Source organism: Drosophila bipectinata, chromosome 2R (genome assembly GCF_030179905.1).
Source record: "Drosophila bipectinata strain 14024-0381.07 chromosome 2R, DbipHiC1v2, whole genome shotgun sequence".
NCBI lineage: Eukaryota > Metazoa > Arthropoda > Insecta > Diptera > Drosophilidae > Drosophila > Drosophila bipectinata.
In genome coordinates, this window is record NC_091737.1 from 8,256,442 (window position 1) to 8,281,098 (window position 24,657).

General features: G+C 45.6%; 2 protein-coding genes across 2 annotated transcripts; one reads left to right on the forward strand and one right to left on the reverse strand.

Moving 5' to 3' along the window:
* Nucleotides 1-3,764: 3,764 nt before the first annotated feature.
* Cpr50Ca (Cuticular protein 50Ca) lies at nucleotides 3,765-20,411 on the reverse strand. Its single transcript, XM_017251090.3, has 4 exons — nucleotides 20,216-20,411; nucleotides 16,424-16,513; nucleotides 14,307-16,361; nucleotides 3,765-4,001 (listed from the first exon to the last, which is right to left on the reverse strand). The coding sequence occupies exons 1-4, from the start codon at nucleotides 20,246-20,248 to the stop codon at nucleotides 3,783-3,785; spliced, it is 2,397 nt and encodes a 798-aa protein (XP_017106579.2). The 5' UTR covers nucleotides 20,249-20,411; the 3' UTR covers nucleotides 3,765-3,782.
* S-Lap7 (Sperm-Leucylaminopeptidase 7) lies at nucleotides 10,815-12,840 on the forward strand. Its single transcript, XM_017251237.3, has one exon. The coding sequence runs from the start codon at nucleotides 11,155-11,157 to the stop codon at nucleotides 12,736-12,738; it is 1,584 nt and encodes a 527-aa protein (XP_017106726.1). The 5' UTR covers nucleotides 10,815-11,154; the 3' UTR covers nucleotides 12,739-12,840.
* Nucleotides 20,412-24,657: the final 4,246 nt, after the last annotated feature.

A 24,657-nucleotide genomic window follows, 5' to 3' on the forward strand; every position in this document is an offset into this window, starting at 1 on the left:
CACACTTGCCACCATTTTTCTTAATGGAAATTTTCATGCGCTTGGCTTTTCTTTAGACAAATTAAGCGAATTTTTTGCACCCGCTTCTGCTACGTCTCTTGCACCTTTCTGCTGTCTCTTTCTGAAGCTGTGCATCCATCTCTCTCTCCGCTCATTGTCATCGTCATCTTTTGCACTTCCGTTCATTGCACCCAAAAAAAAAAAAGAAAGAAATGTGCAAAAAATAATAAGGCTGGCGACGAAGTGGAGGAAAAAGTTGTGGAAAACTTTGCACCTAACATAAATCACATCCTAGCACACGCCCTCCGTCTTTCGACCACGCCCACTTCGAGTCCCGGTTTCTTGTACCCCCCAGATACACATATACGTGTGTATCTGGGCTTGTGTATGTCAGGGCTGCATTCGAATTTGCATATTCCAATTTCGCATTTAATCAATTTACACTCACACACCCAGGGCAGAACACACTCTGGGAAACAGTGAAGGAGGTTGCTGAACAATTACCCGCATTGTCTGACATCCTCGCATCATTTATCCTTGTTAATTTTTATTTAGCCAGCTAGAGGGAAATCCCTTTGCTCCGGGTTCTTGAGCGATTGAGCCGTAACCTGGACTGACTTGTTTACGTGTTTAATGTTTTTCTCTGGTCTTGGTCCTGCAAAGGGTGCACTTACAGATACAGCGCTAGGCTCCCTTGGTGGCCAAATGCAAGAAAACAAGCATTGTAGTGCATCGTATTTGGACGGGTTTAACATTAAGTTTAATTGGAATAATCTTACATAATTAAAGGGGCTTTATTTAACATATTAGTGGTAGTGGGTGGATAAGTTTCTTTAAAAATGGAATAAAAATAGTACCAGGTCGCATGAATAATAATATTTTTGTAAAAAATGAATCATACCACTTTAATGCTACTTTTTTTCTTAAAATATATAAAATACTAAAATAATAATCATTTAAAGGATGAGTTCAACAAATATTTAAAAATACTTCAAATGGCTTAACAAAGAAAAAAGTGCTTAACAAAAGTGCATACACGGCGTATGATTAATAAAAATCAATCAGTCGCCTTGTTCACGCCATGTTATAAAAATCAATCATACGCAATCATGTATTACAATTAAACATGTATTAAAATAAATAGTTTTTTTTTTGTGGGAAATACATGGTCGTTTTAAATGAACTTTGATTGAAAAAGCTGGTATTACTTTTGGGAAAGAACAACCTTCCTACCTCTTCCTCATGTAGAAATTAAACCGCAACCAGAAATCAATCCGTGCCAGAATTTGGGCTGCCAAATGTGTTCACACATTTTGATCACCAGCAGATAAATTCGTTTGAACATTTATCAAAAACAGTAGGCGACAGCATTTAGCCAAGTTCTGGCAACGCATTAGCCACGCCACGCCCATAGGCAGAGCCCCTCATCGCTTATCAATTGCAATGTGAGGCGCACCAAGTTGGCTCCATAACTTGCTGCTACCAAAACTGAAATCCAGAAGAAGAAAAAAACTGAAAAGTAAAGAGAAAATCCAAAGCATTTAACTTGCAATGACAGCCCCCTCCGAGACCCACAGCCGTAGAGCCGCAGAGCCTCTGGCAAGCGACTAATGGTCAAAACTTATCGTCAAACTTAAATGGGATTTTATTATCGTCGCCAAAAACTTCAACTCGGCTCGTTCCTCCTGCCTCCCGAGTTCTTGGCCATCTTTTTCGGTTTTTTTTCTTATTATTTTGGGCTTCACATGCAGCCTGAGAATTGGGAATGGGCTTGGTCTCAGAGTTTCGAGAGTCGCGACTCGCGAGGGCGTGGATTCTTCTTTTATTTTGCACTTTTTTGCCACGACTAATGCGCTGATTTATATATAATACCATAATTATAATGCACTTCGTTCTCATGGATTGCCCCACCGAATTCATACCATTTTTGAGGTCACCCCACATAAATCTTGTCAAAATTGTGCATTCTTTTCGACTTTTGTTTTAATTAACTTGCGAATTGCTTAATTGCCAAGTGAATTGAAAAAAATAAAAATAAAACAGACAAAGTCATAACGAGTGCAATGATGTGAGTGATGTGTGTGCATCTCTTGGCCCGGTCGCGATGGCAATTAATGTCAATCAAGTTACCCACCAACTTGGCCAGGCCATCCAAAAAGCCAAAATGTCTTAGAAGGAGAACGTCTCATCTCGATTTTTTTTTGGGTCTTCTGAAAGTGAGTCGGAACTCGAAAAAAACAAATCATTTTCATACCTTTGAATGTCAAAACAATTAAAGTATCGAAAAATTAAAAGCTTAAAAAGATCATGTTCCAAATTGTTTATTGCATAGTCGCTTCAAAAAGTTGATGAATTAATTATGATAATGAGGCGCTCCCTTGCCGAATATTTAACATGAATTTCTGGCAAATAGTTCGTTAAGTTTTTGCAATTAATTCAGCAGAAGGAAGCATTTTTCTGGGGAAACTATGAATACGTTAGGAAGAACCGAAGACTTGTGGCGCTCAGTGTCGGAGCTTGCCACTTAAATTAGTTAATGAGCTCTGCATGAGTTCGTCATGAAAATCCGCACAGCCTTAAAAACACAAAAATGCAAAAGCAAAAAGTAAAAAAAAAGCAGAACAAATACAGAGAATAATGCCAAAAGCAATTTAAAGGTGCGGAGCCGGAAAGTGGCAAGCAAATTGGCCAACAGCGACAGAAACAACCTGAACAACAGAAGTAACTGAGACTCGAATTTGTTTCTACAATTGTTGGCAACATTGAACTTTAAATGGTAGCAGAGGTACCACATGTGATTCCAACCTGTTTCTGCATCTGCGTATCTGTATCTGCGATGACATCGAAACTGGAAGCCAATGGCCCGGACTCTCGGGCCAAGTACGTCACGTTGCCGGGGTGATGATTACAGCCAACAGAGATGATGTTGCCGATGATGATGGGGCATAAAAAAATCATTGCGATCGATTTTCCAACCAGGCAAATTAATTTGTAGAGTACAAGCAATACAAATGGCCAAGAGCTTGATCTGCCAAGCCAGTGCCAGAGCTTAAGAAACACAAGCAACACCTTGACCTTCGTCCGATGATAAATGGATAAGTGGATGGGCGAAGATCGCAAGAAGAAATTTTGCTACAATTTTAATTAAAGCCAAACAAGAGCCATAGAGCAATAATAACAATAACCGAAACGGAGCCACAAAAAAATGAGACTGAAATCTGAAATCCGACATCCGAAAAAGGCCAAGCGGAAGCGAAAGGTCACTTGGAAAGGCTTGAATAATTGCTCAGGTTGTGCGTTAAACGCACAATAACGAACATTTAAAAGTCAATTATGGACGAAAGGCAAACGGAACGAACGTCGAGCTCATCTGCCAATTCGAAGGTTTCATCTCGAATTTTACACGCTGCCTTGTGGAAAGTTGCCTCAATTTGTCAGAGGCCTCCTGCCGTCCAGTCCGGTCGTCCGGTCGTCCGGCGACTGCCGCCTGCCAATGTTGTAAGTAATTTATTGATTTCACTTTATTGCACATCGATTAAACACATTGGTTGGCATTGTTTGCATGCATTATTGCATTGGTTTCTTAATTTAAATTTGCATTTTTTATGAGCTTAAACTAATTTGAGCGCTCGCTCAATAACCATAAATGAGATGGAAATAGCTTATATCTAAGTTATAGTTTCAACAAGAACAGTGATGACAGGGCCGAAAGGTCGAAAGGTAACTATCCTGGCTTAGACTCTAGATTGCACATTAGGTCGCTTTTGAACACAACATCTGACTCAGTGCTTGGCGCCGCTCTCGAAGCTGACATCCGCGTGGAAGCCCGAGTCGTCGGCGTGGTATATCACGTTCTGGATCCGTCCGTCCGGCAATAAAATGTGGTACTGGCCGCGTGTCACGCCGTGCAAGTCCCGGTTTTGCTTGTGGCCAAAATCGTTGCCGGTATGGAAATCACGTATGCGATAACCGAACGCATACTTTGAGGCATACTCATGCAGCTGCAACGAAATACCCGGAGGCGGATTTCAAAGTTGGTAAATAAGTTAGTCGTATATATTATCGTTATATTGTTTGCTAAACCGATATCGGATTTTGGGGCGTAGCACCCCATATTGCCATCTGGCCACCCAGACACCCACTCCCCCGCCCATATGCATATTTTCTGGCGCCGAGAATTCGTGCGCATGCTGAAAAGTATGCGTTGCAAAATGCATTAAGCACACTGTCATGTACAGTGAAGACAGAAGGCGGCGACAACTGGAAAATGCAATGTTGCATTGCCAGAAGACACTTGCAGATAAACTCAAAATGAAAATCTACAATTTGTTTTGGTTAAATAGGGGATGCTCTAGGTATTGCTAGTTCACTACAGGGGGTTTCTTGAGAATTTTGGGGAAATGTGCATCTTGTCTTTGGTGGGAATCTTAGAACTTAGTTGAGTTTACTCTTTATATAAGGTAATTTGGTTTAGCTAATATTATAAGCTAATAGTTTCAACTATAACCAGGTAATGGAGAAAAGATAATCTAAATTCTGGGGATTTTATAATAAATAAAATAAAAGAAATGATTCATTTTCTTTCTAAATTTCTTTACAGATTGGAGCAAGACAGGCTTGAAATTAGTATACAATTTATGACCCATTCAAGCCATTAAAAAAGAATGATAAATATTGAAAAAAGGAACCTTAAAACTAGATCTATTTCCCCTTAAAAATTAATTAAAATCTTATTTCCCAATAAGTCTATTACTTTCCCAATAAGTGTCTTCCAATATGTCTATCCCCCAAAATCAAGGCAATCGAGTGTAAATGTTTCGGCAAAGGCAGAGTATCTGATGATGATTGGACAGTGGATTGGCGGAAGTGTGAGGCAGGGGAATCGGTCCAAAAAAGGGGGCCAAAACAAAGCAGTGACGGTGACTTGGAGGGGTCGCCAGCCCTTTCCGCCTGTCTGTCTGTCACTCGCACGGCTCAGTTTGTTATGCATGCGATTGTAAATTGTATCGAGGCAGGAGGCGCGTGCGTAATGAAATTTGCAACAATATATGGTACAAGAGGAGCTTTTTCTTTACAAACATATATGCGTATGTTTATATCCAACAATACCACCCCGGCCTCGGACAAATCCCAAGCCCCCTGATCAGTTACCCCCATCTCACCCAAAATTCAAATGTGACATTCTGTATGCAGCGTAGATTTCGTTTTGTTGTGTCGTGAACAATTTTGGTTTTGCCTTTTTATTGTAAGTATTTCGCAGTGAAATGAAAAATAAAATAAAATAAGTGGAATTCTGGGGAAAGCATGCCGGGATGTGAGTGTGTGGGTCCTGGGTGTGCGTTTCCGTTTCCGCTCATTCAAATGTTCAGGATCTCGTTGCCGACGCTTTCGACGACAATTGTTGGCAACTTTCGCTACATGTTTTGGGCTGCTTTTGCGGTTTTTATGGCCTGGCCCGAAGATTTGTGTCGGGAGTGGGGGCGTGGCAAACTTTTTGATATGTTAATGAGTTGTAAATTAAGTTTAATTAAGTTACATTGTTGACTAGATTTCACTTTGCCGAAGGGAAATGTTATTCCGTGTGACAGAACAAAAGTTTTCGGCAAGCTTTAGAAAATTTATAGACCTGGCGCGGGTGGTGTCGGCTTCTTTTGATTACAGCCCTGATTGACATTTGTTTTACCAAGTTTTCCAAGCCAGGCCCAGTAAGAAGTCCTTTGCCAGGATGAAAATCAATTTAATTTCCTCCCAGCGTTAATCATAATTAATAAATTCTTTGCTCCAGCAATTTGCCAACATTTGCACTTAATTTCTTCTTTCTCCATTCACTAATGAAATGCAAAAAATATTTCTGCATTGTTCCGAGGGTGGTGTAGGGAGTCCTTCATTAACAGCGTGGTTATAGAAAAAAATGTTAATAGATTGCAACATTTTACCTACTGCCCCCTCCTCTCTGGAAAGCATATATCAAGGGAAAAAATATAGAAAGAGAATTCAAATAAACCGCAATCGTGGGGGGAATATGCAAATTTTTCAAGGATGGTGGCTGTGCAGACAAGATGTAAAAATTTACTGCAAGGCTCTGCAGTTTGGAATTTCATTACAACTTGATTTGATTAAAGTGCACATAATTACAATGCAGATTCCGGGAAATGTTTGTACTGAAAATATCGAGAGTCGCCTCCAGGGCCAGTCAGGCCTGGTGGAATCCCGAATCTGATCACGTGCCATATTGAACAGGACCTGAGCCGGACTACCGTGAGTCCCGATGACGTGGCCATTTTTTGTGGCCCGTCGCCATTGGATTTGGACTTGGATGGATGGATAAATAAGATGGATGTCAATAGATAAAAGCCTGGCCAAATATGACAAAAGTGCTTCTCGAAAGGCACTTTTTTATTTTTGCATTTAAGGCATTTTCGCCAGGACATTGGCTTTCAGCGGATTGTGAAGCGAGTCGAGTGCAAAATGCAATTTGAGGCAAGGAGTACGTGAGTTCGTTTAGTTGTGAGGAGGAAGCGATCCGATGGCCGAACTATGTCCGAATTGGCATGCCGTCCAGCTCACAACTTTCTTTTCATTGCTAAAAGCAATAAGCCCGAGGGGGGCACACAACTCCTCTGGTAACTTAATGCGAAAATTCCCCAGAACCCTCCCGGCCACTCTCGGCCCAGCGGAAGCTTCTTGAGGGGGCTTGTGGGCGTAACGAGCAATGCCTTTGACATTGGACGTCCAAGGCGTTGGTGTTGGCTGACTTTTATTTCTTTTAATTTGCATGTAATCAGCATTGTTTTCAACGCCCCGTCCCTCCAGCCACTCCGCTTCCCTTTGGCTTTGTCATCTCATCCGCGCTCATTAAAATGTTTTTGCCTTTTGTTTAGCCCGCGGTGGTGGCGGTGGCGGTGTTGGCCTGGCCTTAACCCTATTCTCCTCAAACTGCACGCCCTTCCCTACACCTTGCCACAGCCCTTGTGGTTAACCCCTGCGGCTAGCCGAGGGGGTCAGGATGTTCATTAACTGCGGAGGGGCGAGTCTCCAATCATAGCTCGACTTGATTTTGTTGTGATTTTCCACATAATTCGATTTGTGCCGGGCTGTCATATTTCTGCGGTTCAAATGTCAAGGAAGAGTTGATCATTTGTGGTTTGCCAAGGTACATAGTCTTTAAAAGAGTTCATAAAGTGATTCTTTACACATTCATGCCTTAAATCTTAAACTTTAGATTTTTTTAAAATTAAATTTCCACTCCAGACTCTCTCACTCTTAAGCCCGTTCTTAGCCATTCAAATCGCTGCATTAGCTACCCTCTTCAATTAGCTCATGATTTGCACTCAGCCGTAAAGGATTCAGGATTCCGAAGTCCGGACTCCCTTGCCCGCCGGTGCCATAACACTAATCCTTGTTGGGTAACTAAAGCTGGCATACCATGCCCCTCAAACCATGCCTCGATTCCAGTTCCAGATGCCTTTGCCCAGTGTGTTGCGTTTATTATTCACACAATTCGTTTAAGCGCTGCAAACACCTCGTACCGAAACCCAAAAACCTCAAGGGACACCCAGCCAGAGATGCTGCAGAAGTGGCAAAGGGGGCTGGGCAGGCTTCCACTGGTGCTGTGGAAGGAGGCAGGCTTATGTGGCAGCTGCAGCTGCATGCTCATTTAAAATTGAACAAGAGTTGGGAGAGCTGGCGATGGTCAGCAGCCGAGTCGAGGCAAATCGCATTTAAATGGAAATAAATGTTGTGTCCAAACAATTTACAAAAACCAATTTTACAATGTAATGCGTTCAGAGCTTCACTTTCATGTGTGGGCGTCCATGGGGCGGCAGGGTGCGGCTGGGTGGGCGTGTTTTTGGGAGAAAGGGAGACTCTGGCAGGCGTGTGAATCCCCTTGAAGTGGAACGTGTTCAACAGCTTTCGTCAGGCAAATGAATGTCCTGGGCTCGTTGATGCCACACGGCAGCCATTGACACAATTGAAGGTGCACATCAAAAAAATATTACGAGATTTATAAATGACGATATTAGATGGAAAAGTCTAGTACATCTCAATATATAAATTAACCTTTTAATAACTATTTTGTTATGAATTATTTAATTTTTTTTTATGACAAACTTTTTGGTTTCAGTGTATGAAACTTTTGGCCACGCAATTATGACAGCCCTAGAGGAGCAGTTTCGAAAAAGAGCAGTGCGATGATTAGAGGAACGGACCCTGGACCAGCGGACCTCCTACGAAAATTGTTGTATAATTTACAGGAGAGTGCCGGAAAATGCGCTGGCAAAAGTGGAAAGTGGGTAAAAATTTTAAATGCAACCGCCAAGACCCCATGCCACCCACACTTTTTATGGCTCGCTTGTTAGCAATTTTCGTTTCAGAGCTTGGCCAGGCATCTCTAACCAAAATTGAGTTATCAGTTTGTTGGCTCTGCTCTCGGGCTGATTGCGTGACAGCTGCTGCTACTTCTACTCCCGGCATCGGGTCTTGGTCCTGCTGGGTTGGGGTGCTCCTACACTTTCGTCCCGGCTAGTCGGACCTGCACAAAAAATCCATCTAACGAAATGGCAGAGCAGCAAGAAAAATGTCAAACTACGTGATTTTTATGCGAATGTGACTGTCAATACGCTGCAAACATCATTGGAATAGGAATAGGAATACGAATGGCAATACGAATAGGAATAGGAATACGACCAGGACCAGGACCAGGATGAGCAGATACCCTGCCACATACTACCACTTTTTTCTGTCGTCTCGCTTTTTTTCCAGCAATATTAGCTGTTGGAAATGGGGGCTTGGGTGGATGTGGTTTATTATGGATAGCGAATGAAGTGAAGCTAATTTAAAGTCAACCATCGGGTCAGATGTGCTGAGGCAGCACCCCCACCACCACCAGCAGGGAAATCCACACTCCTGTCAACACACATATTTTTCTACTCGCTTGCAAATTTTCTTAAATTTTAAAATAGAATAAGTGAAAATCCATAAATTGCACGGCAGGAAAGTCAAAACACATTAGCAACACATGCCCCAGAGGCTCGGGATGGTGGGGAGGCGCAACCTTTTAGGCCATAAAAGCTGCTCGAGGAACCCTTGGTCCTTGGGTCCAAGTCCTAGTGATTTTCAATGCCGGAACGAAGAACTTACAGTCCCCAAAACATATGTTCGAGGGCTCCATTAAATGAAACTTAAATCCCGGGCAGCCTCTTTTCAACACTTGCCCCAAAAAAACAAATATATATGTACGGTGTGGCGCCCAAGCCCATTTTTGGCCAAATAGTGAAGGGGAAGGGCTAAGAAAACAAGGGGGCGGAGGAGGGAAAAGGGTTGAAATAAAAATGAAATTAAAATATGTGAGTGGGAACCCAAAAATATTGCACCTGCAGATGGCAACCAAGCACACAAATAAAAGCAAGCCAGGTACAGTGAGGCATCGCTTGTGGGGGATGGGCTTTTGTAGAGGCTTTAGTGGAATAACAACCAAAAACTAAATGGTTTTTAAACTAAGTTTTACCCAAAAGATTTCTAGCTGAGGTATCCTTTATACCTATACTTGACTGTCTGGATTCTTCCGGACTGAGTGACGACCATTACCAACCATTTCGACCACAATAAAATGACAAATGCCCGAAAAATCAGACCATGTTCGCCCACGTTAGAAAGAGCAGCACCAGGAACAGGACAGCCGGAGCAGGAACAGGACCAAAAGGAGCCAGAGCCGGAGTCGGGGCAGGAGGCGGTGGGTAGCAGCAGATGCCGTCAAACAAGTCCCATGACGAGCATTGCAACGGCATGTTGGGCCCCCATTTGGGCGGATTTTCGACGCCCCTCATCCCTCTCCCGGCTAGAAGAGCGGCCATAACCTCCACCTAAACCTAAACTTGAGCCTAACAAGTGTCGTTTGCCTGTCAGAGTTGAACGGACCACGGACATCAGACTGAGGACCAGGCGAACAATGTCCTGCATCCTGGTAGCCTGCTCTCACCCCCCATCAGGACCATCAGGCGTCGCTTTTAAGGGGGGGGGGGGGGGGACTTAACAAACCAGACCGAAGCAGGGGGGGAGGCTTAGTCCGATGACGACAACTCCGACAGGAACAAGGCAAAAGCCTATTAAAAATCATGCTAAACGGCAGTAAAACAATGTGTGCTTCAGCACCAGCTTCCGACCAGGCTCTCTCCCTGTTCTGGCCATTTCCAGTTTCTCCAACTGGCTCCTTGTTTACTGGACTGGTTGGCTGGTTGGTGGGCTGATCTGATCCTGGCTGGCGTTGTTGCATTCCGGAAAACGAGCTTAATGCGCATTAACGCAAAAGTCGGATGCTCGGATACTTGACCGGGGAGATGCCAGCTATCTGGCCAGCTCCTACCGCCCATTGCAATTCGGTGACGCCAATAAATAAAATGTAATCAGCTTTTCACCATTCGCCTTTGGTGCTGTCTCTCGTTTTAGAATCGAATAAAAAACGAGACACTTTGCCTCAAATCGAAAACAATTTTAAGGCGATTGACGGGGTGAATGGTAGAATGGCTGTTCTTGTTATTGGGAAATAAAGTTGTTTTCCTCTTAAATACAAAGTCTTCTACAAAACATCAATGATATTAAAAAAAAAACTGGAAAGGGTATCAAAGAAATGGAATGCGAAGGACACTTTTTGGTAAGTTACCACTACTAGGTGGTCCAGAACTCCTCGCAAGTCCCTTAAGATCTCTACAAGTCCTTGGGTTATACAACTAACCCCAGCCCTTCCCTAAAACCGCATCAGGTACTCCTTGAAACTAAAAATCTGACAGCTTGTAAATGAGGGAGTTTGAAATATCCAGTATAATTTTATTCGTACGCCGGTAAAGAACAGAGTTCGTTTGAAAAAGTCCCCAGAAAAAATTTACCGTCTACTTTTTTTTTTTTTTATTTTTTTTCGTTTGTACTTTACTGACTAAGCTCTTTGGTAAAAATATAAATTTTTATAAGTCTATCAGACGGACTTGTTTTATCTCAAAATTTATAAGTTCGAAGTATACGTGTAAAAAAATTGTATTTCGTCTCAAAATTGGTAATACCGCGTTTTAATAAAATAACAAAGCGTTGAAGCTTCGATTTCCAAACACCAAAAGTCAATTATAAAAAGCCAATAGCCACAAAACCTCAACTAGCTGCAGAATGAAGTCGGTGCGTCAGTTCCAGTGCTTTTTGAAGACAATGCGTGTTCTGTGCCGGCCCCTCAACCTGGGAAAGATCGGCGTACGTTTTACAAGCGGCTGTGGCGAGAAGTCAGCCAACGCAAAGGGCGTTGTGGTGGGCCTCTATCAAAAGGAGGGGGACAAGGACCCAAAGCTCACCCCGGCCGGCCAAAAGATCGACAACCGAAACGACGGGAAGCTGATGAAGCTGATCTGCGAGACCAAGCTGGACGGCCGAGTTGGTCGCGGCAAGGTCTTCAGCAACATCGACAGTGATTTTGCGTCGGTGGCCGTTGTGGGCGTCGGCCTCGAAGGCATCGGCTTCAACGAGCTGGAGATGATTGACGAAGGCATGGAGTTTGTGCGCGTGGCGGCCGGAGTAGGAGCCCGGTCGCTGCAGTACCAGGGCATTGGCATGGTCTCGGTTGACGGCATGGACTACGCGGAGCAGGCGGCCGAAGGTGCCCAGCTGGCCGTCTGGCGGTTTCCCGACAACCAAAAGGTCAAGCCCATGGTGCCCCAACTGGAGTTATTCGATTCGTCCGACAACGAGGGCTGGACTCGTGGCATCTTCAAGGCTGAGGCCCAGAACCTGGCCCGTCGCGTCAGCGATGCTCCCGCCAACTGCATGACGCCCACCCTGTTCGCCCAGGCCACCGTTGACGCCCTGTGCCCGTGCGGCATCAGTGTCGAGGTACGCACCATGGACTGGATCGAGACGCAGCGATTGAACGCCTTCCTGATGATCGCCAAGGGCAGTTGCGAGCCGCCAGTCTTCCTCGAGATCAGCTACTGCGGTACCGTACCCGAGGACAAGCCCATCCTGTTCGTGGGCAAGGGCATAACCTTCAACTCCGGCGCCATCAACCTGCGACCTTGCGAGGGTATGGACGAGTACCGTGCTTCCATGTCCGGCGCTGCCGCCGTGGTGGCCATGATGCGCTGCGTCGCCGCCCTGTCCCTGCCCATCAACGTCACCTGCGTCATCCCCCTGTGCGAAAACATGCCCTCAGGAATGTCAGCGAAGCCTGGCGATGTGGTCACCCTTCTTAACGGCAAAACAATGTCCGTGCGTGACCTAGACAAGGCCGGCGTGGTGGTGCTAGCCGATGCCCTGCTGTACGGCCAGAAGACTTATACGCCCCGCCTGGTCGTGGATATAGCCACACTCAATAACGGCACCAAGAAGGCCTTTGGTGGCGGTGCCACTGGAATCTTCTCCAACTCCCACTACATCTGGAAGCAGTTCCAGCGCGCTGGTGCCATCTCCGGGGATCGGGTGTGGCGTCTCCCCCTGTGGCACTACTACAAAAAGCAGGTCACTGACAACCGTTCCTTCGATCTGAGCAACAATGGCCGCGGACTGGCTTCATCCTGCCTGGCGGCTGCCATTCTTCATGAGTTGGTGCCCTGCCTGGATTGGGCCCATCTGGATACCCGCGGCACAGGTCTTTTAACAAAGTATGGTCTGGTGCCCTATCTGACCGAGAAGCGAATGACCGGACGTCCCACGCGCACCCTGGTGCAGTTTGTCTACCAAATAGCATGTCCCGAGATGAAGTGAGAGTAGCACTCGTGATGGTTGCACCAAGGCAGCCAAGATGTTTTACGAGTAGTTTGTATATTTCATTTTTTATAAGTGCAATATAAGCGCGGCGTATTAGTATTACTGGGATCTTATTACTTAAATGGGCCATTGGATAAAAGCCGAGCTAGGCTCAGAAAGAAACTTCAGAAAGTGAAACACAATATTTCCAACTTCCAGATAACTTGAGAGCTTTAAGTTATTAATAATGACATTTAACAAATATTCGCTTTTAAAAAAGTGATACTTTGTTGCAAGTTTCTATCCTTTATCCTTCGTAAGTCCCTTTAATTTCCCCGCCCCAGGTATGTCTGGTCGCTACCAGCCAAACACACACCCCTCGACTATCTTGAAGATACTTTCCTGTGGCCTTTTGCCTGGCTGAGCACAAAGAACCGCCGTTTCCTTGCGGTTCGCTAAAGAAATACAGATAAATTAAATGCAGGACTCCTCCAGCCACCCCCGCGAAGGTGAAAAACTTTTTCCAGCCAGCCAGGGCCATGGCCATGGGAGGAAAAAAATGTTAATTCCAAGACGCATGGAGTGCAGCACTTTCTCGGCACACGCTCCAAGTGCTTGTGGTTAGCCAAATGAATCTATATCGAATTGAATCGCATCGGCACTGCTGCCATGCGACTATATATCTATATCAATTGGTCCAGACAGCGCCCCAAAATGCACACACAGACCGTCATCCAAGCCATCCCCGCCATCGCCCCATCCGGCTGCTGGATGGGTGAAGTATAGTAATGAAAAGCGAAGTCGTTTGCATCGCTTTTGTGGCTGTGTTGCCAGGTAGCAGACGATATGGCACAAGGGTCTTCAGACACTCAATATATACACGTGTATGTATAAGGATATATATAGTATGTACAGATGCACACAAGGAGGAGGGGGGAGCGTGCTCGGGGCCTGGCTAACGACATTGAAAATGCTTGTCGAACTTGAAAATTATTCGATTAAGTGCATTACCGGCGAGACATGGATCGGCAATCAAACTGAATTGCACACAGACTAGCCAAGTTTTCGGGTGGGGTGAGGCGGTGCAGGCGGGGCAGTGCCAAAGGACCAAAAGGGGGAAAGTCCTGCTGCAGGGTATTCTATTGTTGTGACTGCGGCAGTGTCGTGCAGTGTCTACTGCATCCACGTCCCGGCTTGTTTGAGTTTGTACTTGTGCTTGTGATTGTGATTGTGGCAACAGCCCCCTAGTCCCACTCCCTCTTCTGCCACGAAAACTCCCCCCTTATTTATGTTGATTGTGTTTTTGCCTACGCCAATGCCAATCAATGGGGCACGCTTTCGGGAGCAGCGGGCCTTCTGTGGGGCGCCCGAAGGTATGCTTTAATTTAAGTGCATATTCCGCCCCCGCCGCCCGATTGCGGCAGGAACACTTTCCAATATTAACCGACAGTATTGATTGAATAAGATGGACCATTGATTGGGTGAAAGGACTATCTTTACTTTCTGTATATAGTTGTCCACTTTAGCCAGTGCCCACTGCACTGCCCATTAAAACGTGATTAAATCTACGATTCCCAAAAACTCACCGACTTATCGTCCTGGTCGTGCACAAAGTGGAATCCTTTCACACCCTTGTCGGCATCCAGCTCGGCCGGCAGGACGGTGGCCACCAGATTGTGGCTGGGCTCGTGCAGGTGGTGCTGATGCGGATTGGGATGCAGCGTGGCCACCGTGGGATGGTGCACCACATGCTCCACCGTGGTCACAGGCTCCTCCGTATCGGCCACGCCCTCATAGCCGTTGGACAGGCCATGGCCATGGGTGTAGTCGATGTACGAGCTGGGCGTAGGCAGCTTGGTTGGCACGGCCGGTAACTCCTTCACGTCGTTGTTTCCCGGCTCGATGATGGGCACGTACTGCTTAGTCTTGGCCATGCCGATCAGTCGTCCCGGCTGAACGCCCAAGGAGCCATGATCCTGCAGAAGAGTCTTCAAAGTGGGTGCCACCGACACTGCAGGGGCCTGCACCGCTGGATGGAAGAGGATGGGGGCAGTGCTGTCCTGGGGACGGGGATCCAGCAACTGCTTGCCCTGCCGCTGCATCTTGGCCTGCATCTCCTTGGCAAGGAGGTAGGTTAGTCCGTGGATTTGGTCATCCGGCGACTTGCCTATCAGCGTGGACAGTTGCTGGAACTCCGGCAGTTGCTTGTAGTGCTCTTTGATGGTGTCAGCCGGGGCGTGGTACTCGATCTTGATCAGGGGAGAGGCCTCCTGTTGGATTTCGTACTGATATGGCTCCTGGCTGGCGGGCTTTCCGTAAATGGCCGGCACTTCTGACAGCAGAGGATCCGGCTTGGAGGGCCGGAACTGAGGCACTACGACGTCCAGGGATTGCGTGGGCGGTGGCGCCAGCTCGGCTGTGTAGGTGTGATGCACTTCCTCCACCGTGCTGCTGGTAGCCGGAGCATCTTGCACCACAATAGGCTGGGCGATGGTGGGGGCAGGCGCGGCATAAACCGGCTTGTAGACATAACGCAGCTGCTCCACCACGGGCACGGGCTGGATGTGGACTTGCACCGCCGGCGTGGGGGCAGGATCCGTGGGCTTAACGTATTTCACATAATTACCCAAGGGCTTGATACCGTAGGGAACAGACTTGGCCTTGAAGAGCTCGTAGTCGGATTTTTGGGCGGGAAGATACTTGACGTAGGCCTTTCCGCCATGGCCATCTTTCATCAGATGACTGATTACCTTCTGCACTTCGTGGGGGAGGGCGCTCAGGGACTTCTTGGTCTTCAAGTGTCCGGAACTGTGAGGAGCTTCCTTGTAAACATACATCCTTTTGGTCTCCGCCGTAGCCTCCCCCGTTAGTATGTCATTTTCCTCCAATCGGGGCAAGGGCGTGGTGGTCTGGGTCTGGTTCTTGGCCTCCGTTTCCATGGTCAGCAGAGTGGGTGCCTCTGGGAGATGGATTTGCTTTGCAGATCTCTGGGGCAGGGGCTTGGCATCAGCCAGCTCGAATTTTATCATTTGCGGTGGAGGAGCCGATCGCTTAGAGCGCTTAGTCTTCCGGATGCGCACCTGGAAGGACTGCTTTTTGCCCGTCTGAGGCTTCACTTGCTGGCCCAGGGTAGAAGATCTGGTGGCCTGACTCTGGAGATCCAAGGTGCGGGCTTTCTTGATCAGCTGGGCTGTCAGGGCATCTGGTTCCCGGGCATCCGTCTCCTCAAAGGGAATCATTTGGACCTTAAACTCAGCCGGCTGCTGTCCAGGGAATGTGGATCGTCTTTGGCGGCGAGGTTTTCGGTTTCGAGCACTCTTAACAGTGGTGCTACTAGCCGCTGGTGGTTCCTGGGTGGTGATACTCAAGACCTTTGGAGGATTCTCCTTCAGTGCCCTGGCATGGTATTGTCGCAGGATCTGTTTCAATTCGGGGCTTGGTTCCACAGCATCGGCAACCTCGAAGCGCAGCATCCTTGGAGCGGTGGGCAGTTCCCTTTGCTCTCGTTTCATCCTGGAATGGGATTTCTCCGCCAGTTGCTCGTTGTATTGATTAAAGGCCTCCAGGTAGCTGTCCTCCGTGGGATTGTCGATGTGCCGCATGCTGCGCATGTTCCGCTGATCGAAGTAGCGCTGCATGTCCTGCAAGTAATTTTTGTTTATGGGGTTATATTTTCTAAGAGTTTTGGATTGGTTATCCTTACCTCATAACTGGAGAAGGTTTCCAAAGATGGCAATCGGTGCCAGGTATCCGTGGGTTGAGCAGAAGTAAGAATTATAGTCAGAGACCATAGCTGAAATAATCAGAGAAAAGATATTATTCAAAATACATTTTTTACAATATTTTTTTTGAGAGCCAATAATTAAAAATACCGATTATCTTATACACTATACAACCGGTTCTTGAAGGGAGCTCTACAAAATTTGGTTGGTTAAATCTTCAGCAATACCCATTAAATTCCTAAAAGACCCATTTTGATTGCATTTTGTTAAAAAATATTTTATGGTAAATTGTTGTATTTTTGTATGGTTTTTATTTAGGGCATAAGAAATAGCCTAATCCGTCTAAACCTAAATATAAATTATTCTGAATTGAAAACTGAAAAAGTTTGAAAAACGATTTAACGAATAATTTGAATATTTTAGAATACCGTTGAATAAAAATTTGATATCTTAGAAAAGCTATTTCTCTACTAATGTACGATAGATTGATTTTGCACCAATCGGCCTTATAGATTTCCTTTTTCTAGAGAATATTGGCAAATTTACTGATGTTCATTTTGAAAAGTTGAATAGTTTTGGGGCTTCTGTGTTATCCGATCCTGAAGCTAAATAGTTCATTCGGCGATTTGAAAATTCATAATCTTAGTTTCAAATATTTTAAACCGTTTATTGTCCAATATTTGCAATGAACAAGTAAGGAAAGATAGAGATCTCAAAACAGCCTTGCGATCAAAGTGGTTTGATAATTTCCAATTTTATGAATGCACAAAAAACTCATAAATCCGAGAGGGTGAACCAACTTTGGTTTACATATGCAATGCCGTCCAAACCCATAAATAAGCCGAATATGTCCACCCGTCCACCTGCATCTTGGTAGCCGCCTGCCCACTTTCACTTTCCAGCAAAGATGTTGCTGCCACATTTGGACGGAAGCTCCAAGCCAGACTGGAACCCGACTCTGGCTTATTCTCAGGTTGGACTTGAAGTAAACAGAAAACGAGTTAAGCACGCGCTGTGTGCAGGTGGGGGCAACTGGGACCAGTGATTCTGCGCGATGGTGCCACGGTGCCACATGGTCTGCTCATTGAGGCAACCACTTTCACGTCAACATGTTGAACTTGGCTTTTATGGCCATTAAACTCATCGATTGGCGATTTCAATTGCTTTTCTGCCACTCTCGATTTACGTAAGACCAATTATGGTATTCGTAGTGGTAATGGTATTGGGTTTGCAATTGCAGTCGACTGGTGCGGTGATGCAACCAATTCCAGCTGTATCATTGGCTTATATTTTGCGATGCACCGCGATAAGAAGTTGCAACGACAGCACCAGGAACTGATCCAAACTTGAATGCAATATAATTCAATATAAACGTGGACGGAATGGCTCAATTTGGGGATCTAGGGCTTATCGTCGGTCGCGCCTCGCCGCTGGCAGCCATTTAACTAAGCCCATCGAGCTAAGCCCAAATGAACTGTCAACGGTCGTTAAAAATGCAACCGCGTAAACATTTAACGGCCGTTAAAACTGCGCCTGAGTGAATTTTTATGAACTTTGCCCCACACACACACGCGCCCTTTGCCAGCGGGCTAAAGGATAGCAAGGACATCAGCCGGATGCCCCCACTTGTGGGCGTTTTTTTCCGCCCACTTGGGCCTAGTAACCTGGCCGACTGAGGCGAAAACTGCACTTTCTGTGCAGTTCAGTATCATTTGGACTGCCCCCCTCGGAAACTGTTATACGGAAAAGCACCCAACTGTAGGTTGCATAAAATTTTATGTGCTTTCTATTTAACACTTTGCCGGATCCAGGATGCCTCCTCCTTCGTCTCCCGGGGAAATGTGTCTTTTCATTTCAGTTTGGGACACGCGCTGGATTCGTTTTAAAATTCAATAGAAAACAGCGATAAAAATTGTTGCTATTTGCGTTTCTGTTTCTGTTTGCTCTGCCGGATTTTATGGCCCTAAAAGTGCTGCGAAAAACTAGTTAACAATTCTTTTACGATCCGCTAAGAGCCAAAGGAATCGTCCTCGCGCACCACTTCAAGGACTCTATCTATCTGCGATGGCATTATAAAAGTTTCTTGTTTTTCGGCATTCGTTTGTTTTGACATTAGATTCAAATTGAAACTTTAATATTTGCTGTGAGAGCTAAAGTTTGATTAAATTACATTTTACTATGGCCCCTTGGTTTTGGGTTTTATATTTATTTACGAGCTGTACTTCCAAGGGAATTGCGTTTCCAAAAATAAATAACAATAAATAAAAAGCTCGGGCTCTAAGAATTTCATTTCTATTGAAAGTTGTATCTTTACGGGGGAATATATTCCTCAGGATTTGGCTTACAATTTGAAAATATCAGAAACCATTTTGCAAATTGATACAAGCTATTAAATGTACATTAAATTTTGAAAGTCCAGAGAGTCCTGTAAAGCTAATGAATCAAACAGCCCAAAGAAGCAATCAATACATCCTTGCTCAGCCCCACAATCCCCACTCCCAAGTGTCCTTTTCATTTCCTTTTTGTTTCGTGTCGAGGCAGGTTGCTTCATTAAATGGTTTCTGTAATTGCTGTTTGGCCACAAGTTTGTATAATTGTTGCCTGCAATATGCGCTTACGGCTTCCTCGACTTGCAGTGTTGTTGCATGCAACAAGGCGGAAAAACGTGGCTCGGAGCAGCAGCCGCACTGGCTTCTAGACCTCGAGGCGGCAGTGTGGGAATTGGCTAAGTCTGTGAGGAAAGAAATTGGAGCAGCAAAAAGGCGCACAGCTTGGGCTAATTGTTGGCAGTACGAGTGGGTGGGTAGGTGCATGGAAGTTACCAACTGCTTGCGGCCGGTGCTGCAGCTGCAACATCGCCAGAGTAAGAACCAGTTTTAGGTCTTCTGTTTTTTCGCATTTGGTCCGGCCAGAAACCCGAAGCAAAGTCAAGTTCAATGCACATAAGAGACCCGACTCGAGTGGGGAGGGTGTGCTTCCTTGGCCACAAGGAAACTTGGCTCAAAAGAAATGCAAGAAATGGCCGCAAACTTTTTCTCTCATCCACTTAAATTGCAAATTTCCAGTTTCGACTACCAGTTGGATATGGATTCCGATTCCTATTGCGATTGCGATGGCGATTCGGTTAGATAACCAAGACGGGGGCCTTTATGAAGTCGAGGTCATAAAATCGGCTTCAATGGCCAAAGAGTTTTCCACACTTTCCATCGCTCAATGCTCTATACCACATGCCGCATGCCATAAGACACCCCAATGAGCCAACAAACAATCAATGTCGGTTGCGTAATGAATTTTTCCAAACAAAATGCCACAAAATGCAATGAAATGCATTTGAAATATTCGCATTCGGTTTATGATTTTTCATGGCTGTTAATTAAATGAGTGGCGGGAAAAGCAGTGTGGAAAATGCTTGGCCAAGACCTCGCCGTTAATGTTTCCTGGCTAATTGAAGTTCAAGTGCCAGCCCATGAACATGAAAATAAATTATTCGCGAAATGTGCGTGGAGGAAAAAAACAAAATGTGTTTAAAAAGCTGGCGGCCATATGGAATGACTGGATCGTCCATTTCCTGGCCAGAAAATCGCTTCAACGGCTGCAAAAATTTTCCCTCGCCCTGAGGCACTGGGCACCGGGAGTGGAAGTGGGGTGTGGGTGTGGCACTGGGAGAAGGTGGTGTCTCTTCCATTGGCGGTTGTTGTTTTCACGCCTCAGTTGCCCCTGCAGTTGTCTGTTATTTATGTTAAAATTTCAGAATGATGAACCTTTGCACTTACCATTAAGGTGGTGCCAGTACCGCAGATAGCCATTTTCCTAGGGCCTGGTCGGGATGTCGGCGGAAGTTCGGCCAAATGAGGCGTCAAGTTGCACGTTGCACGTTGCAAGTAGCACGTTGCGCGTTGCGCGTTGAGTTTTCACGAAAGTGGCAGCTCAATTTGTAATTGTTGTTTAAGTTTTATTATTCTTTCACAACGAATGCTTCTCCTCGAGCTGGTAAGTATTTTTTGCAAGTGTTTTTCTTTCAAAATTTCGACTTTGGTATTTGTTTATTTTTATTCTGAAAATACAACAAAGGAAAGAAATTTTATTTTTTAGCTCTTCACTTTATTTCTAGATTTGATATTTTTTGCACTTTTTCAAAATTTAATTTGTATATCCTTTTCGTGGGAAACACAACCCAAAGTTCAGTATTTCGTTTCAAACTTTGTCTCTGAATTTTGTTTGAACTGGCTCGCTTTTGTCCTTGTTGGTTTCTGATTTCTCATTTATTTAATGCAAGTTTTAATTTAAGTTTTCAGCTGTGCCGTGTTTACTTTTGGCTGGAAAGACTCTTGGAGGGAAAACCGCACGCTTGCGCGCTGCTGCTGCAACTGTGCATCGAATTTTCGCGCCACTTGAGTTTTGTGTGTGTTCGGTGCCTCGCAGTTTTCCCGGCGACAGCCAGTTTTGTGTTTGTTTTTGCTTTTGGCTTTTTAGTTTTCAGTTTTCGCATTTGTTGTTTTTGCTGCTCTCTTGCCATTTTTCCTAGGCCAGCCAGAGTCGTCTTGGCCGGGACTTGTACGGCGGCGGAGGTGGTGTTGGTGGGACTCTTGCATTTGTAATACTACTTATTGGTGGGCATATCGCTAAGCCAGTGATTAAATTTGCAACGCTCAGAAGGAAGTTGCATCTGTTTTGTATGCATTTTATGGGGAAGTGTATTCAAAATTCCCCATTTCCCATTCGCGCTTTGGCCAGATTTTTGTTTGTCTTGAGAGCTGCTTTTTTGGCCATGGCTTTGGCCAAGGCGTCAGCCAGCTTTTGACCATCAACTTGTTGGCCATAGATGACAGAAATTTTAAAGCTTGTACACTTGTGCTTACGCGTATCATGTGCGTGCAGCTCAGGGGGATCAGGCTTAGTGCCCGGCTCCCCGTCATGGTTGTATAATTAATTTATTAATGGCAAGCGAGTGAAATGCACTTCCACGCATTTCCTACAGGCCTCTCAGCCTGCCTCCCAGTTTCCCCCAGATTGATTATGTGATTTATAGGAAGAACCTGGCCGAATGCCAAAACAATCCCACAGCGGCGGCGGGAGGAGCCGAGCCAGGCAGAGATCCATGTGAAAGTTCAACTGCAGATGTTATGCAACAGGCGGTGGCATAAACCGCCGTTGCCACTTCAGCACGCGCTCTTCGACTGTCACGCACGCGCTTCCACGCGATGAAGTATCTGACAGATTGTTTTTATTTTATTGCGGCCCATAAGATATTCCAGCGGTGGCTGTGGCGAGGAGATCCCAGACCTGAGGTCGAACTATCTAACCGAGTGCATCAAACTTGGTCTGATGCCGCGACGATTACCGGATTTTTTGTTATTCGGCTATGATTGTTGGTTACCAAAAAACGAGGCGGAGAAGGAGGGCGGGTCTTGGCACTTTCACATTTGTTTTGGGGGCCTGGGCGGTACAGTGGCTGGTGTTGAAATTGAGTTATTAGAGAAAAGCTTTACAGGAGCGTAGCTTTGGGAGTTAGCTTAGAGAGGGGGTTACTAATACTTTCATATTATGCTCGTTATGTATTTAAAATATTATACCAACCTATTATACACTTAAAACAAGCCCCCCTTTTTCACTTTCTTTCCGACTACACCTTTGTTTTATTTTTCCTTTCGGGCAATGTGCCAACCTCCTCCCGAAAGCCACCACATAATTGCTGTAATCGCGGTGGAGATTCACAATCTCGTAATAAATTCAGACACCGAAGTCTGGCACATCTTCTGGAGAATCCACCCTGCCCTGCATCTGTCTCCAGTCCCTCGTCTGGTGCCCCACCAGATGCGTCGGCAATTGCAGCTGCAATAGGCGGAAATCTCACACCGAAAGTTGCATTGCGGATGCAGCTCCATCGCCACATCTCCATCTGCAGAGTGTGTGGTGCGGAAGTCGAGGTTTAACCAACTAACAAAGTGACTTGGAGCCGCCTGGAATCAGGGGCAACAGTTGCTGGCCAAAAGTGTGTTGACTTGACACTTCCAGCCGCTCATCTTGGGAACTGGTTGCCCCGACGGATCGATCCATCGATCCATCGGCTATCATGTGCCAGTTTCGACAATGCCGAGCCAGCCAATTAATTGCCAATAAATTGTTTTGTTGCTTATAACTTGGACAGTTGGTCATTTGGTTTTGAGGAAATTACCACGCCATTTGGCAGCATCGATTGTGATCGCAGGGGGGGACAGCAAGTGTTTTAATTGACTCGTTCACAGCTTCCTTCATTCACCAGATCAGGATCTCCGGGCCTCCTGGTCGCCAGCGCTGCCTTAATTGTCCGGCACTTCCCGTTTTCGTGGTTTGCTTCCCATCTGGAAACCCATCTCCCATCCCCATGAATCTCAGTCAGGCCGGGAGACCGACTCGACTAGACCAGGCCGAAATCTAATTACGCCATCGCCATTGCCAGCCAGAAAGCCAACGAGCGCAGCAAATTGACAACACAATAAACAGGAGACCACAGCCGAGGGTTCAGAGGTCGGGGGTCTTCGGCTCGGGGCTGGGTGTCACACATGTGCGACAGTTTCTGATTTATGAACACAATTTCCACATTGACAATGAGCGAACTTTCCAGTACTCCAGCACTTCGCCGATAGCTGGCTTCCAAGCAGATGAGTCCCCAGTTGCCGCTCCCCGGGACTCCTTATCCCCAAAAACTGAACTCATGTCCGGGTCAAAGTGATGGCAGGTTTCTAAGCCAATAATAGGACTGTTTTTGGCTGGAAAATGGAATGAGATAGGTAGTAATATGAGAGCTATCATGAGAGGAGAAGAGGCAATACGAGATAAAGTAAGTGAAAATATTTATATTCTTATTACTACTAAAATGGACAATAATGCTTAGAATTATTACCCCACCGACTTTACTTTTATTTAATAAAATTGTAGGATTATCCCTGTATCATACAACCATATAATATCTCTAAATAATACTCCTTCAAAATAAAGTGAGAAAACATATATCTCCTAGTCATAACTACATATAAAGTCACCCTCCCAACTATTTTTAGCCAAAAGACTGGCTAGAAAACGGCCAAAACTACAGCCATCTTGTACTAATATTTGGCTCCTATTTAGGGAAGCTGCTATCTGGGAGCGACAATTCCTCCCGCAACTGTTGGTTTATGAGCGGGTTTGGTAGTTGAGTGGCCCGGGCTCTTCCGGATGCGTCCCACCTTCGGTCTAGGTGAATTATGTTAATTGAGATTCGGTGGCTGATAGCCCCTGAGTGCAGCTGCTGCTCGTCGTTATTCGATTGGATTCCCTTTAAGACATTGACCAGGCCATTTCGGGCCATATTTCAGGGCTTATCTCGGCCCGAAGATGCACATAAAAATCAACCCCAAGCGGCAGGTCGGCATCCAGTGGCTAAGTAGATAAAAGGACGAAAAAGAGTTGTCCTTTCCAAATGCAAAATGGGTAATCTGTGGCCAGGCTACCCCTGAACTGGACCCCCAATCGTATAAATTCTGGCCAGAGTTTTCCTTTATTGTCGGGGAAATAGTTTTCGGATTGTGGAGGCGCTTAAATAAGCCATATAAATGCGTTGCATTTTATTTGTAATTCCCCCATTTTCCTGCTAATGACTCTGTTTGGGGAATCGAAGGGGTTTTCAATCAAAACCCGACGGAGAATGGAGATGGACTGGAAGACGACCCACACGAAGTCAACTGAAAACTCATTTAAGGCTCCATTTCACAATGTGAAAAGGGGCGGCGGGTAGGTGGGTGAGGGCTGTGAGGGTATGGGAGTGGCATGACAATGTCAGAGACTCGTTCGAACGTTGCTGCCTCTTCGAGACAATTTGCCACTTTAATTGCCGCAATTTTTTGCCCATTTTTAAGTCAAATTCACTCTCGACTTGCCTCTGCACCGAACTGGTCTCCGGCTCTGGCTGTGGCCTAGACTGGCCTGGTCTAGTCTCTTGTTTTGCCACATTCTGTTATCGTTGTTGTTGTGGCCAAAAGGGTGCAATTTGTGTGTGTGTCTATGTTGTCTATGTCTATGTGTCGTTCCATTTATTGTGTGTCCATGTCCTCCGGTCCACACACTAAAATGCTTTGTAATTGCAAACAATTTGATATTAAGTACGATTTCTAATTGTGCGAATGATTGCTTTTCATTGGAAGGAAAAACGACACTGGCAATGGAAGTCAAAATTAAGTTACACTGGTGAGGAGGCTAT

Coding starts and splice junctions, on each gene's coding strand:
- S-Lap7 (XM_017251237.3), top strand. CDS start 11,155: ATGAAGTCGGTGCGTCAGTTCCAGTGCTTTTTGAAGACAATGCGTGTT.
- Cpr50Ca (XM_017251090.3), bottom strand. CDS start 20,248: ATGGCTATCTGCGGTACTGGCACCACCTTAATG. Junction 16,362..16,423: donor AAACCTTCTCCAGTTATGAG/GTAAGGATAACC, acceptor AATTACTTGCAG/GACATGCAGCGCTACTTCGA. Junction 4,002..14,306: donor ACGACCAGGACGATAAGTCG/GTGAGTTTTTGG, acceptor ATTTCGTTGCAG/CTGCATGAGTATGCCTCAAA.